General features: G+C 37.8%; 1 protein-coding gene across 1 annotated transcript in view; it reads right to left on the bottom strand.

Moving 5' to 3' along the window:
* The window catches only part of LOC116674513 (rho guanine nucleotide exchange factor 26), a 30,619-nt gene that overhangs the window by 2,712 nt on the left and 13,867 nt on the right, over nucleotides 1-14,040 (bottom strand). The window contains exon 12 of the mRNA XM_032506948.1: nucleotides 9,666-9,875. Within this exon, the coding sequence (XP_032362839.1) occupies nucleotides 9,666-9,875 (210 nt within the window). The remainder of the gene's footprint in view (nucleotides 1-9,665; nucleotides 9,876-14,040) is intronic.

Raw genomic sequence — 14,040 nt, 5'->3', positions numbered from 1 at the left:
GGGAACTGAGAACAAGCACAAGGCTGATTCCCAGGAAGGAACAGACCTGCTTTTGCTTTCCTTCTCTCTTGTTGTTTCATGGATGGGGGGGAGAGACTGGGTGGGATCTCACAGGTCAGATTCCATGAAACTCAATCTCTAATTTCACCTGCTCTCATTTACTACTGAAGGATTTAAAGAGGGAGAGATAAAGGGGGTTCAGGAAATGAACCGGAGGGGGTAATTGAGGCCCCCTGTGACTCAGCTTGAATCATGCAGACAGAGCAGTGTTTGTGTGGACGCTCTTTAGAACCTCAACAGCTTTGAAACCAGCATGTCCCATGAGTAAGAACTCGTTGTTGTAGTTCCATTGTGGACATACTGTTGTGATCCTTTTCCGGACACATGAGCTGTAAAACACAGGGTCACGTCCTTCTTCCTCAACTATTTGGACTGTATGAAACCACCTTAAACCTTCATTACAATCACTTCCAATAAAACCATTAAACTCAGAGAACATCGATGTGTACCCACAATACAACAGTATGACTGATAAAGTGCGACCTTTGGAATCAGCCAACCACCTCTCTTTTGTACCTTCCAATACGTTCAATTACTCCAATGCCATTTAAATAATATATAAATGTATATTTTCTGGTGTAGTCCATAGTCCAGGTGAGAAATCGTCACTAAATACGTCATAAATAAAGTGACGTCATTGTTCATAGTTAGGGGCCGAGCAGCCATGCATTGTTTTTGCCGATATACTTATCTTCCTAAGAAATCCATGTTCCCATGCCTTAAAACTCACCAAACTTTGCACACATCCAGTCCTATGCCAACCTGAATCTGTCCGCTGTGTGTGCTACTTGTCCTGATGGTGGCGCTACAACAGCCATTTCAAAGTTTAAATTTTAAATAATGGATAACATATCAGCCGTACGTGCTACAATGTCGCAACTTACATCAAACTGTAGCCCCAATAGAGAAGAAACCATAAACCGCCTTTACCCTGTAGCTATTTTGAAGTCCATCCCTGTACTTTTGGCAAAAACTGCTAAACTCCTCCCAGATTTCTGACATATTAAAATTCGAGCGCACAGTGCATTAAAAACATTTTTCTGCATACAGTAGTGTAAAGAAATTCAGCATATCCTTCCAAACTAAATCTTTGATTTGAATTCAAATTCAACATTCGACCATTGCAAAGATTCACTGTAACCTTCCAAAGTGGTCTCACCATTGTATTGCTCTTGAACGCTCTAAGGCTCTGACTTATGAAAACTTTAGAAACAGCCACGCAATTGCATTTTATTTTCAGATTCAAAATACCGCCTACCAGCACTGTTGCACTTTTTTCCGACACACTTGACCAGGCGCCTCACTGGGTCGGTCTCACAGGCACTTATTCCAGTTCCTCCATACAAAAACAACTTTGGTCAGAAATCTTTTTTTTACATATACAAGATTTGGAATGATATCCGTATCACATCAGAACACTATCATCTATCACGTATTTTAAAAAGGCATACAAACAGCTCCTTTTTAACAGTTACACTTGCACACATTAAAAATGTTTTTTATGTATTGTCCAAGCCTTGTTTGCACAGACCGTATTTGTTTAGCCCAGCTGATGTTTTGTATAAATGTCTTTGTCCTTATGTAACTGTATTGTGGATTTCATTTGTCAAAATCTATTTTTCTATATCGATGTTTTGTATTAATGTTTGTCCTGACGTGCTGTACCATGTTTTTATGTTTCTGCAGAACAGGAACCTGCTGAAAAACAGTTTTTAACTGAGTCAGGCCCGTTTTTACATTGTAATGTAATGTTACTTTTTCTAACTTTCCTGTATAATAAATATATGAAATGAAATATGAAAAATTGCTGCAGATTTTAGTGTGCAAACTTTCAAAATTGTATCTGAAAAAGTGAATTTAAAAAATAAAGTTTGTATTGTGTCCTCATCTACACCAGAGCATTTTTATACATCCGTTTGTCATTTGTTGAGCTCGTGAAAAGAAATTACAGGTATCTCTATGTTATTAACCAATAACACAAATTCTCAGAATTTTCTAGTAAAAAAATACTTTTTTACAGTAATAATTCTGCAGTGTCATGAAATCCTGCCACTTGTCTGGTAGATGTTGTGAGGTGTTATCACCCAGATTCTGGCTACCTGGGAGCAGCAGCTGCCTACGGTGTTAAAGGTTCTGAGTTCAAGCCCCTGGTGTTGCAGGATCCACAAACATGTATCTAACCAGGCATTGTGCTGTGGATAACACCCCTGTGTATTTTAAATGGGTGCTTGTCCAGTTCCAGTTTAGGAAAGGCAAGTAGGAGATAGAAAACAAATTACAGGCATCTACTGCATGTGTTGTCTGGACAACCACTTTTTTTGTCATACTATACTATGACATTTTTATCATTTTTTGACATACTATGAGTTTTTTTAATCACACTTTCGACATACTATACTATGACTTTTATCAACATACTATACTATGACTTTTTTTAATCACTTTTTAGACATAGTGTGAGTTTTTTTGACATACTATACTATGTCGTATTTCGACATACCATACAATGACATTTTTATGACTTACTGTATTTTCAACATACTTTACCATGACTTTATCACTTTTTCAACATACTATTGTGTGACTTTTTTGACATACTATACTATGATTTTTTTTGACACTAGGACTTATTTAGACATACCGTACAATGACATTTTTATGACTTTTTTCAGCATACTTTACCATAACTTTATCACCTTTTTTGACATAGTATACTATGATTTTTTTCGACATACTATACTATGATTTTTTGACATACTATACTAGGACTTTATTTTAATCACTTTTTAAACACACTATCCTATGACTTTTTGTCATCCCCATACTATGACTTTGATTTTTTTGTTATCCTATATACACTATGACTTTTTGTCATACTATACTATGACTTTTTTAGGATTTTTTTGTCATCCTTTGTAGTATGGCTTTTTGACATACTATACTGTGACTTTTTTCAACATACTATACTATGACTTTTTTTGACAAACTATACAATGACTTTTTTTGTCATATTATTTGACTTTTTTCATGACGTTTTTGACATACAGTACTATACTATGACTTTTTTAATCACTTTTTTGACATATTATACTATGACTAATTCGACATACAATACTATGACTTATTTATCACTTTTTGGGCATACTATAGTATGATTTTTTCGACATACTTTACTATGACTTATTTATCACTTTTTTCAACATAATATACCATGACTTTTTTCGACGTATTATCCCATAAACTTTTGCCGACATACTATGAGTTTATTTCCACATCTGTGATTGACCTTTTTAATCAATTTATCAAACATACTATGTAATACATTTTTTACATACTATACTATGTTTATCACTTTACAGAGATTACATTATTACTATTTGACATACTACACTATTATTTTTTTAATCACTGTTTGACATACAATACTATGACTATCATATTTTTTTTAACATACTATACTATGACTTTTTATCACTTTTTTTCCAACATGTCGTACTATGACCTTTTTTGAAATACTACACATTGACTTTCAACATACTATAACTTTTGTATCACTTTTTTCAACATACTATACGATTACTTTTTTACCAATTTATTTGACATACTATGCTTTGACATTTTTCAAATTACTATGACTTTTTTTAATCACTACATACCATTACTTTTTATCACTGTCTTTGACATCCTATACTATGACTTTTTATCACTTTTTTCAACGTACTATCCTATAACCTTTTCAATATATTGTACTATGAGTTTTTCCACATACAGTATGTTAATATGACCTTTTTATCACTTTATTCAACATATGCTATGACGTTTTTCAACATACTATGACTTGAATCACTTTTATCAACATAGTATACCATTTCTTTTTGACACATTATATATATATATATATATATATATATATATATATATATATATATATATATACACACACCTTTACCGGGATACCATACTATTATTATTTTCGATATGCTACACTATGATTTTTTAATGACCTTTTTTGACATACACTACTATGACTATCACTTTTGTTGACATACTATAAAATTACTTTTTTTATCACTTTATTCAACATACTATGCTACGACTTTTGCCATACAATACTATGACTTTTATTCATTTTTTGACATACTATACTATGACTTTTTAATCACTTTTTCCGACCAACTATACTATTAATTTTTTTATCACTTTTATACATATTATACTATTACTTTTTCAAAATACTATACAATGACTTTCGACATACTATATGACTTTTTCTAAATACTATACTATTACTTCTTATCACTTTCTTTGACATACTATACTATGACTTTGAATCACTTTTTTCAACATACTATACTGTAACTTTTTTTTTACACCAACTTTTTCAACCAACTATTTTACTACTATGTTTTATCACATATGACATACTATACATTGGTGACTTTTTTCAACATGCTATGACTGTCTTGGACTTTCTCTATTTGTTATCATAATGGCTCAGTTGGTAACACCACTCCAAATGTCACCAGCCAGTACAACTGCAGACTCTGACCCAGGTTCTATTCTCAATATGACTTTTTCTACATACTATACCATAGTAGAGTACCATCATAAATGTTTCCCACAAACTACACTGACTTTTTTATTACTTTTTTCAATATACTATATTTTGATTTTTATGCCTTTTCGACATGACTTTACTTTTCTAAAAAAAAAAAAATTCAACTTTTGTTTAATAAATGACTGGTAAATTCTAGTGCTGTCCAACGATTAGCATCCAGCCTGTTGTTTTGTTTCCGGTCTAGCTAGAGCCGGGGTGGTGTTGTAGTTTTTCTACATTACTAGCTGTTGCAACAGCATGTGAAAAAAACTACAAAGTTTGTTAGGCCAAAAAGAACGTTAATCTTGCGATGAAAAAAATGAACGCCATTAAAATGGATTTGTGTTAACGTGTTTAACTGACCGCACTAGTAAATTCCCACTAATTAAAACCATTCCCACTTTTCCAACTATTCTCACTACTTTACCTTATTACGCAGTTATTTCAGCAATGCAGTTTAGCAGAGCATTTGGCAATTAAGCTTTTCAGCATTCACAAGCATTTTCTGATAGAAATGGATTTTCTAATTTTCCCATACGGTTTGTCTAAATATACCTGTATTCAGCCTTTCTAAAACATTTTGCGCCCGTCTCTTTGAGCCCCCATCCCAAAAAAGTGTTTCGAAGTAATCAGCACTTGTACTCTCAGAGTCTGAACCATTATTGCAGCCGGGGAATGACTTAAACAACAATGTACGGCACTTTTAACCTACATACAGTTTTCAGATTACAACCTTACAGAAGTCCTGGTGGCTTGTTTAAAGGCACAGTTTTTGAATAAGGGCTGTGTGCATTCCCCTGGGGATTGAACATGTTAATACTATTACAGTATGTATATAGCACCTCAACCTGCTTTATAATAAAAAAGACACTAAAGCTCATTATTTACAATATGGGTCCTTTAATTTAGCAAGTATTTGGTCTTTAACTGAGTATTGGAGAAACTTTGACCTGATGATGGGTTGAGATTAAAAACACAGAACATCAATGTGCGTACCAAATGTCATGGCAATGCATCCGATAGTGTCCAATAATGAGATATATATATTTACAGTATATAATATAATAATTTTGTGAACCCCAATTGTGAACCTGCTGGTGGCGCTACAGTAAAGGGCTTTGGTTACTTCTGTGTTTAAATGCGCAGCTCTTTGAACATCCCAGCTGCTCTGTGGGAACAGCATCTGTTAGTCGTTGCTTTTGACAGCTGGACACATGCCGACAGATTTACGTGCACATACGCAACACACCACCATGACAGGTCGCTTTCTTATGCTTAAACAGCTGAAATACTTCATGTATTCAATATACCGAGCACAGGAACAGCCAACAACATGTGTTCAAAAGGCACTTAATGGTTATCTGTGGAATGTAAGGCACATACCAAGAGGTTTACATAAAAAAAAAAAAAAAAAGTCTTCGATCTGTAACTGTATGTGTGTTTACACGCATGCATGTGAATACTGCAAAGGTACAAACAGCAGGTGCTTGCCTTCTTTCCCTCTACATGACTACAAGGCTGTGCAGGTTCAGTCTATTATTCAGTTTACTATAAGAAAGAGAGGTAGCAAAGCACCGTCTGCCTTGAACCATTCATTGTAAGGTGCAAGAGAATGCCAAGAATCATAAATCTATTGTCAAAGATTGTTGTTTTACCTCTGAAAATAGAGGCCTTACTGCTGCTCTTTAAAACCTCTTTCTCACAAGCAGATAAAGAGTGATGACAGCCCCTTTCTAACCTCCCTTCCCCTGCCAACTTCAAATCACAACCAGACCACCGTTTTCCATCTGTACCTCTCCTCCTAACCCTTTTTGCTCAGTTCTGTCAATTTGTTCTCTCCTCACTAAAACCCTCGCTTGTTTTTACTCAACCACAGGTCAGAACAGTATTTGGGTACAATTTCTACTGCGCCGACAAAAACATGACCTCTCTCTCGCCGGAGTGGACCAGCCAGGAAAACACCCATGTAGAGGATCAGCAAGTTTCTTGTTATCACGTAAACAACAGCACACATAGTAAGATATTCAAAATCAACCAAATGAACGACTGAGTAAGAAAAATTTAAAACAATGCCGAAGTGCAACAGACTCCCGTCTCCGTAACCAGTGCTGCTTTGTGTTATGGCTTAATTTCTGACTAATAGATCTGTTTTGCTGCAGACTTCTGTAGCTGCTCTGTTCCACTAATAGAGAAGCACTATTCACCGACTCTGGACAGGACACAACATCAGGGTCATGGGGAAGATGTGCTGACATTCGCAGACCAAACAAAAGGGTACAGAGAAATGGAAGAGGACACAGACAGAAAAGAAGAGAATCACAAAACGGCACACAGGCATCCTTGTGCCATCTCCGATCAGCTGTCCTGTCTGGATTCCTGACGAATTACGTTACCGCCGCGGTCAAAGATCAGTCCATTGTATGCATGCTTCTTAGACCTCAAACAGGGATACACAGACACAGATATGGCATAAGCTTAAAGGGTCAGGAGGTAGAAAACCATTGGAATTGAAAGCTGAAACTCCCACACTGACCAACATGAGAAGAAGTCGATTTTTTTCGGTTTCATTTCCACAAAAAAAACACAGACTCGCTTACGGTCTGAATGTGTGGAATTTCACATTGTAACCCGACTTGAGTTGCTGTGAAATTCAGTGGTGAAGTGAACAATATAGGGAAGTGGATGCAGTATAGCCTGTTTTCCAAGCAACATAATGCACATACCTGCTCTAACACTGAACACACTTAATAGAGAAATCATGCACTAAGTAACAACTCTAGAAAACTGGACATGTTTCATAAGTTTCTGCCATTTTATTGACATGCATAAACTTAACAAGGAATGAAAATAACAAGTAGTTTTGTCTATAATGAAAATCATTAGTTGCAGGGCTACTGTCCACTCTTAAAGCAATCTAATAGCCTCGCTCTTACTTTCCATACTCATTATTGTCCTCTCTGCTTCATTTAACTCCGATAGAAGATCAAAATAGGCTGGCCAATGTAACACCACTTCCATGTGTCACGTTGGGTTAGATCACTAAATTGGGATGAATGGCCGGAGGAAGAGGAAGTTATTCTCTAGTCATCAAAAACAAACAGCAGACACTGGCTGCTGTCTGAAAGATGAGACACAGAACTGTGTAGAAGAGTCGGGGAGAGAGGAAACAGGCGGGGGGGGGGAAGATAGTCGTGGGAAACAGTCCACTTAACAATGAGCCGCTGCTAGGCAACAGCTTTAACAATGCCTAGCAACCACTGTAACACTGGATAGTTGCCAGGGATTTCTCTGCTCAGCTCGTTCAGTACTACAGTGAGTGGAGCGCTGCACCCTTCACACTCTTAGCTGAGGGGCCCAAGCCCTATTAAAGAAGGGAGTATAGGGGCTTTCCACACACACACACACACACACACACACACACACACACACACACACACACACACACACACACACACACACACACACACACACACACACACACACACACACACACACACACACACACACACACACACACACACACACACACACACACACACACACACACACACACACACACAGCTAGATGAGGAGACCCCTCATGTATACATGGGCAGTACATAGGCTCAGCAGGCAGCACATTTAAGTAAAGTCACCAATATCCCCTCCTACACAGGCCCATAGCAGTCACACTTAACACTATTAGTGCAAACGCTTTGTCGGGTTTCAGTAACAGCAGGTGGGCTAATACCAGTGGCCCACTGCTGTGCTACTTGACAAGGGTTTAATTTCCAATAAGGAAAAAAGTATTTGCAGTGGAGATGTACAGTGGTTTAGTGGTTCCCAACCTTGGAGTCAAAATAATTACCCAGATAGAAAATAATTAAAAAAAATTAAAAATGACACACAACCGTTTATGAGCGGTCACAAGAAGACATAACCTGGATGAATGGTTCACAGGCACACACAAAAAAGGTTGGGAACCACTGCAGTAGGTAATGTTAAAGGGTGTTAGAGGGGAACTTTCTTTGGCTTAATTTACCTTAACTGAACATCTTCCGAGTCATTGGAATGGTTATATGACTTTTAAAATGACCTTTAAAAGAGACATTTATAGGCAGTATTTTGTACAGTGCAGCTGAAAACCACACCTTCTGTAATGGGAAGATAGAGGGAGGCTCTCTGACAACACAGGAATGAGGAGGAACAGGCCCTGTGCACATGAAAACACTGCACAACAATTTCATGAACAACAAAAAAATAATTGCAGCGAAAATTGAGTGTGTGCTTGCGCATTTGTGTTTGAGTGTGCAAAATAAAGCCCAATATAGGACAGATCCCCTTTGTTTGTGAGCGCTATATAAAGAGGGGTTTTGTATGAACTTTAACACATGTACAGAAAATATCAAGAGAGCTTAAACCAGCTGACTGGATTTCTAGGTTGGATGAGTATGAGTAATCATTTACATTGCACATGCAAAACATGCCAGCTACAACCAGCAGACTTTTAACAAAGAGATTAGCTTTTTCCCAGAATAGATGGTTGGGTTACAACGCTCAGTCAACAAAACAAATATCTAGTACAGCCGGTCTGCGACAGGACGACTGCAGACAGTACGACTGTATAACAGACTAATAAACTTCCCTTTCCTATGTCACATAAACAACAAGCGGTAAGGCTCAGGCTGTGGTTTGAGAATAGATGTAACAAAATATCCCTGTGACCTGTAATGCTCTAAAAAGAGACTACGAAATAGGAGCTTAGGAGAGAGGGGTAAAGGGATTGTGTTGCTTCAACTTGAAAAGCATTTTAAACCACATAAAGGAAAGATAAGGGGGTACCAAAATATCAAACCTAATGAGTGTCTTGACCTATTTGTATGGATATAAAAGAGCCACGGGTAATATTGTGTCAGAGGAAAAAATGATTCATCACATACTTCACAGCCGCCATCATAAATCTGCTAATAGTAAGTGAAACAAAAACTGCAAAATGAGGTGGGACAAAGGTTGTAAAGAAAGCACTCACAGTAAGTCCGTCCCCAGGATCATAGGCACCTTTTCACCGGAGTGGTTGCTACGGAAACGCAGACGGAAAAGATGGTTGGCGCCGGCTTGCCGTGAGCTCAGCATACCGGCGGTGCTTCTGACCGGTGAGAGGTTGAGATCCTCGGGCTGGCAGGAACTCACCCAGATCTGGTCCCTCAGAGCGTAGTCGATCACAGTGTAGCTGTCCTCGCTGAAAGAGACAGAAGGCTTTAATAGCATTTCACTTACCATACTTTATTCAGGGGGATTAACCTAATTCAGTCAAGTAGGATTTATTGGAGTGTGGCGGATGTTTTGGCGATGGAGCCCTTGATGTATGAGACAACAACCTTCATTAAAGTGCTCTCGAACAAGCTAAATAACAAGAGGATTCAGACAGAGATCAAACAACTGTTCTAAATATGGAAATGCAAGACCAACGCACTCAGACAGAGCTGCACGGTTACATCAGTGTAGTTACTGCACGCATTAAGAAACAGACTTAATGTTATCTTAAATACACAAATACATACCCATGCACATAGTGTTGTGTCAATGGAAAACTGATTTAAACCAAATTTGAACAAGGCTCAAACTTTATTTTTTTTTCCTGGAACTGTATACAACCAGCAAATGACGTTAGACACAGATGCAACAATTAAGACATTTAGAACAGTAGAACTTTCAACTTGTAATTTTAAGATAGAACTGTAACCAGGCTCACAGCCAGTTAGATATAAAGATCATGAAGGCAGATTGCCGCTACTCTTTCGGCATTAATGTGGATTTTGCTTTTCTTCCCTTTTTTTCCAACTTTTTTCACAACCTTTCAGACACATTAGTAGCTTTTAACAGAAGTTTCTTTCACGTTTTGAATTTTTGGAGTAACTCATTTGTTCTTTTTGGTTCCCAAATGGTTCCTGTTGGATACTGTTGAAAGCCCCAAACGTTACAATCTGCATTCCTGTTTCTGCCCCCACATGGACATGATTCACCAGTCACCAACTGTAAAATTATTACCTACTAGTATAGCATTTTTATCTTATTGCCTGATTAATTTACAACAAAATAATCAAGTAATTGCAAATTACAAACAAAGCAAAGTGATTCATATTTTTGCAAAAATGGAGTACAAAATAGGTTTTAAAAATACACAATATTAGCTAATTATTGTGTACACACTACACCATCCACCCACTTCCCCCTCACATTATATATAGGCTCATTGATTTCAGTAGAGATTGGGTTTCGTGCTACCTCAGCTACACAACCCCTGAGAGGATAAAAGCTGTGCAGTTAATCAAATTCACCTGGATTAATAAATCAAATGTCCCATTACGTCTCAGATTCTGTGCCAGTCAAAAGTCTCGACATTCAGCTCAGTCTACGTATCCTTACTCTATGTCGGCTGCCCTCTGGTTTCTTTGGTACATGCCTACATTTCCCATGAGAACCTTAATCTGAGCACAACCCTGTGTCTAGCAGTACACACAGTTAGTTAGAAACATCTGGAGCTGATTGTGAAATATTATACCTCTAATGCGGCATTGAACCTGTAGAAGAAGTCTGTGTTTTCAAGAACAGGAGCTTGGGTCCAGCCCACAGAGGTTTTATCAACCTGCGACAGCAGCAAAGCTGAGACGCTCCTACTCCTACTAGCTTCTTATACTCCAGCATGTCTATTAGTGTGCTGAACACACAAAACTCAAGCATGGCCAATGGTAGTGGTTAAAGAAGCAGTAGTGAACAATGTATCACACACACACACACACACACACACACACACACACACACACACACACACACACACACACACACACACACACACACACACACACACACACACACACACACACACACACACACACACACACACACACACACACACACACACACACACACACACACACACACACACACACACGGCCCCTGGGGTCATGACTGGTTGAAGAATCCAGTCACGGTCTGGAGGTTATCAACAAGGTTTGACTGTAACCCATCAGCCCGTTGTCCACCAATCAATCAAGTTAAACCCTGTCAACCACGACCAGTAAAACATCTTGGAAGATGAGAATGAGAGCGCAGGGAAAGACGGCTCAGAAAAAAAGTAGAAGCAGTGGATGTGAAAGAGAGCAGTGAGTATTCACGCTAAAGCTGCATCCAACCGTGACCACAACCTGCACTCCGCTTCATGAACCTGGGGTTTCACAGAAGAATTTGACTTTTTGGACAATATGCTTATTTTCCATCTTGCCAAGAGTTGAATGAGAAGGTTCATACCATTCTGATATTTGTCTGTTAAATATGTTTTTTTTTCTTCAAGCTACCTATCTCATTCTCCAATTATCTTTGCTAATCTATAGATATATCATGGTATATTTCTGTAAAAAGCTTTCTTGGGAGTGGCAAACTTTAAATTCATCTATATGAATATGTATATGTACCTTGCGCTATGGCCCTTAAAATGTGCTCATTAAAATTGGCCAAACCATTAGAACATGCTCCTAATTCATACCGTAATAATTCAAGGTTGTTTTGTAAGGATTTTTGGTCTAATTTTTTAAGTGTCATATAAACCAAAATTCTAATGACCCCTAATTGAGTTCCTAAATTAAGACGTTGAGTATGACTCTTTTTGCTGGATTTTAGGGTCCTCAGCATTTTGGTTCCTGGCAGTCCTACCCATGAAATGCCTGGAATGCCATGTACATGAACAATGGGATTGGGGAGTTTTCTCATGTGTGAAGGTGGGTATACAGTGTTAGATTATTGCTAAATAGAGGAATGAAGGTGGAAATAGCATGCATACCCTATGTTGAAATGTTGGAGAGAAGTGTTAGAAACTGAAATAATAAGGGAACAAGTCTGGCATCCTCACGCTACGCTATTTCCAAACAGACAACCTTGCTGGAATGAAAATCCCTCTGCTGGAGCTATCTACCACAGGTCATCACGGCGTTGCCAGCTACCGTCACACAACCAGTTCTTCAACTTAAACTCAAACAAGTCCTCGCAGCGATGTTGAGAGAGGACTCCAAGTCAAGCATGCATGGAGACACACACACACAAACAGACAGTAAGTGCATAATGTTTTGGTGTAAGTACAGGGGAGTGTTGAGACTATGGCATAGTCAAACAAACAAAGGGAGGAGAAGAAAAAAATTGGAATTCTAGGCGCACACACACACACACACACACACACACACACGACAAAACAAAAAGAAAAGGGAAAGAAAAGAGAGAAAAAAGGAGATGAAAACTCAACAATACTGAATGTTTAGCTGATGCCCAGCATCACACAGGAAAAAGGGGGGAAGTGAAGATGAGAGAGGAGCCAGCTGGTGTGGACTCAGCGTTATGTAAGTGTTCCTGTGAGCCAGAGAGCAGCAGATCAAAACTTTCCCCGCTGCGTGACAATAGCCCAGTTTGACTCGGGCTTGGTTTCCAACAGTCGATTGCATTTTGGATTCAGTTTGAAGTTAATAAAATATCCAGATTTGAAACCTTACTAAAACATCGTCTCATCGATGTATCTTGTCTCCTTTTATGATTAACAAAGGGTAGAATACAACAGCAAATAAGTAAACTAACAAACCCAGAGTATCATAAAAATGAACGTCAAACTTTGATTTCATGTTTATTTTCATTGTTGATTAATTTCACATATGGTCTCAACATTTGAAAAAAAGGTTTTTGAAATTCCATCACGGTTTCCCAGAGTCAATGTCTAAAGTCATCAAATGTCTTGTTTTATCTGATCAACACTCCAAGACCCAAATATAATAGATTTAAAAGTGATATAAAACCAGAGAATAGCAGCAAATCCCCACGTTGGAGAAATTGCAAGAAGAGAATGTTTGGCAATTGTGCTCAAAAAATAACTTCAACTATTAACAGATTAGCAAAACAGTTGCCAATTTATTTTGTCGATTGACAGATTGTTGCAGCTCGGACCTTTATTACTTAAAATTGTAACAGCTGAAACAACACAGATTTGATAAGAGATTTAAAATGAATTGATTAGCGGAAATGACACAAGACAAGATTCATTTTCAGTTAAATGCTATTGAACCCCAACCACAGACACCACACTAACCTTTAGGATTCACATTTAACTAATACAGGCTAACACACATCTTTGTGTTCTCTTTCCTCTGAATATTAAGATATATAGTCCTAAAAACCTTCTCAGGTCATAGATATGTTTTCTCTCTACTGTGGAAGTGCTGGGGCTTCGCCCTTATAGACCTTCTATTCTTTGAAATGTAAGCTTATGAAAACTTAGACAAGACAAGTCAAGAGGATTCAATCAAACTACTGATATTGGCAAGAAACTTTGGTTAGCTGCTTGTAATAATCTGATGATTAACACACAC

The sequence above is a fragment of the Etheostoma spectabile genome, chromosome 3, assembly GCF_008692095.1.
Source record: "Etheostoma spectabile isolate EspeVRDwgs_2016 chromosome 3, UIUC_Espe_1.0, whole genome shotgun sequence".
Taxonomy (NCBI): Eukaryota; Metazoa; Chordata; class Actinopteri; order Perciformes; family Percidae; genus Etheostoma; species Etheostoma spectabile.
The sequence above is the reverse complement of the archived record's forward strand: the minus strand, read 5'-3'. Positions and strand labels throughout refer to the sequence as shown.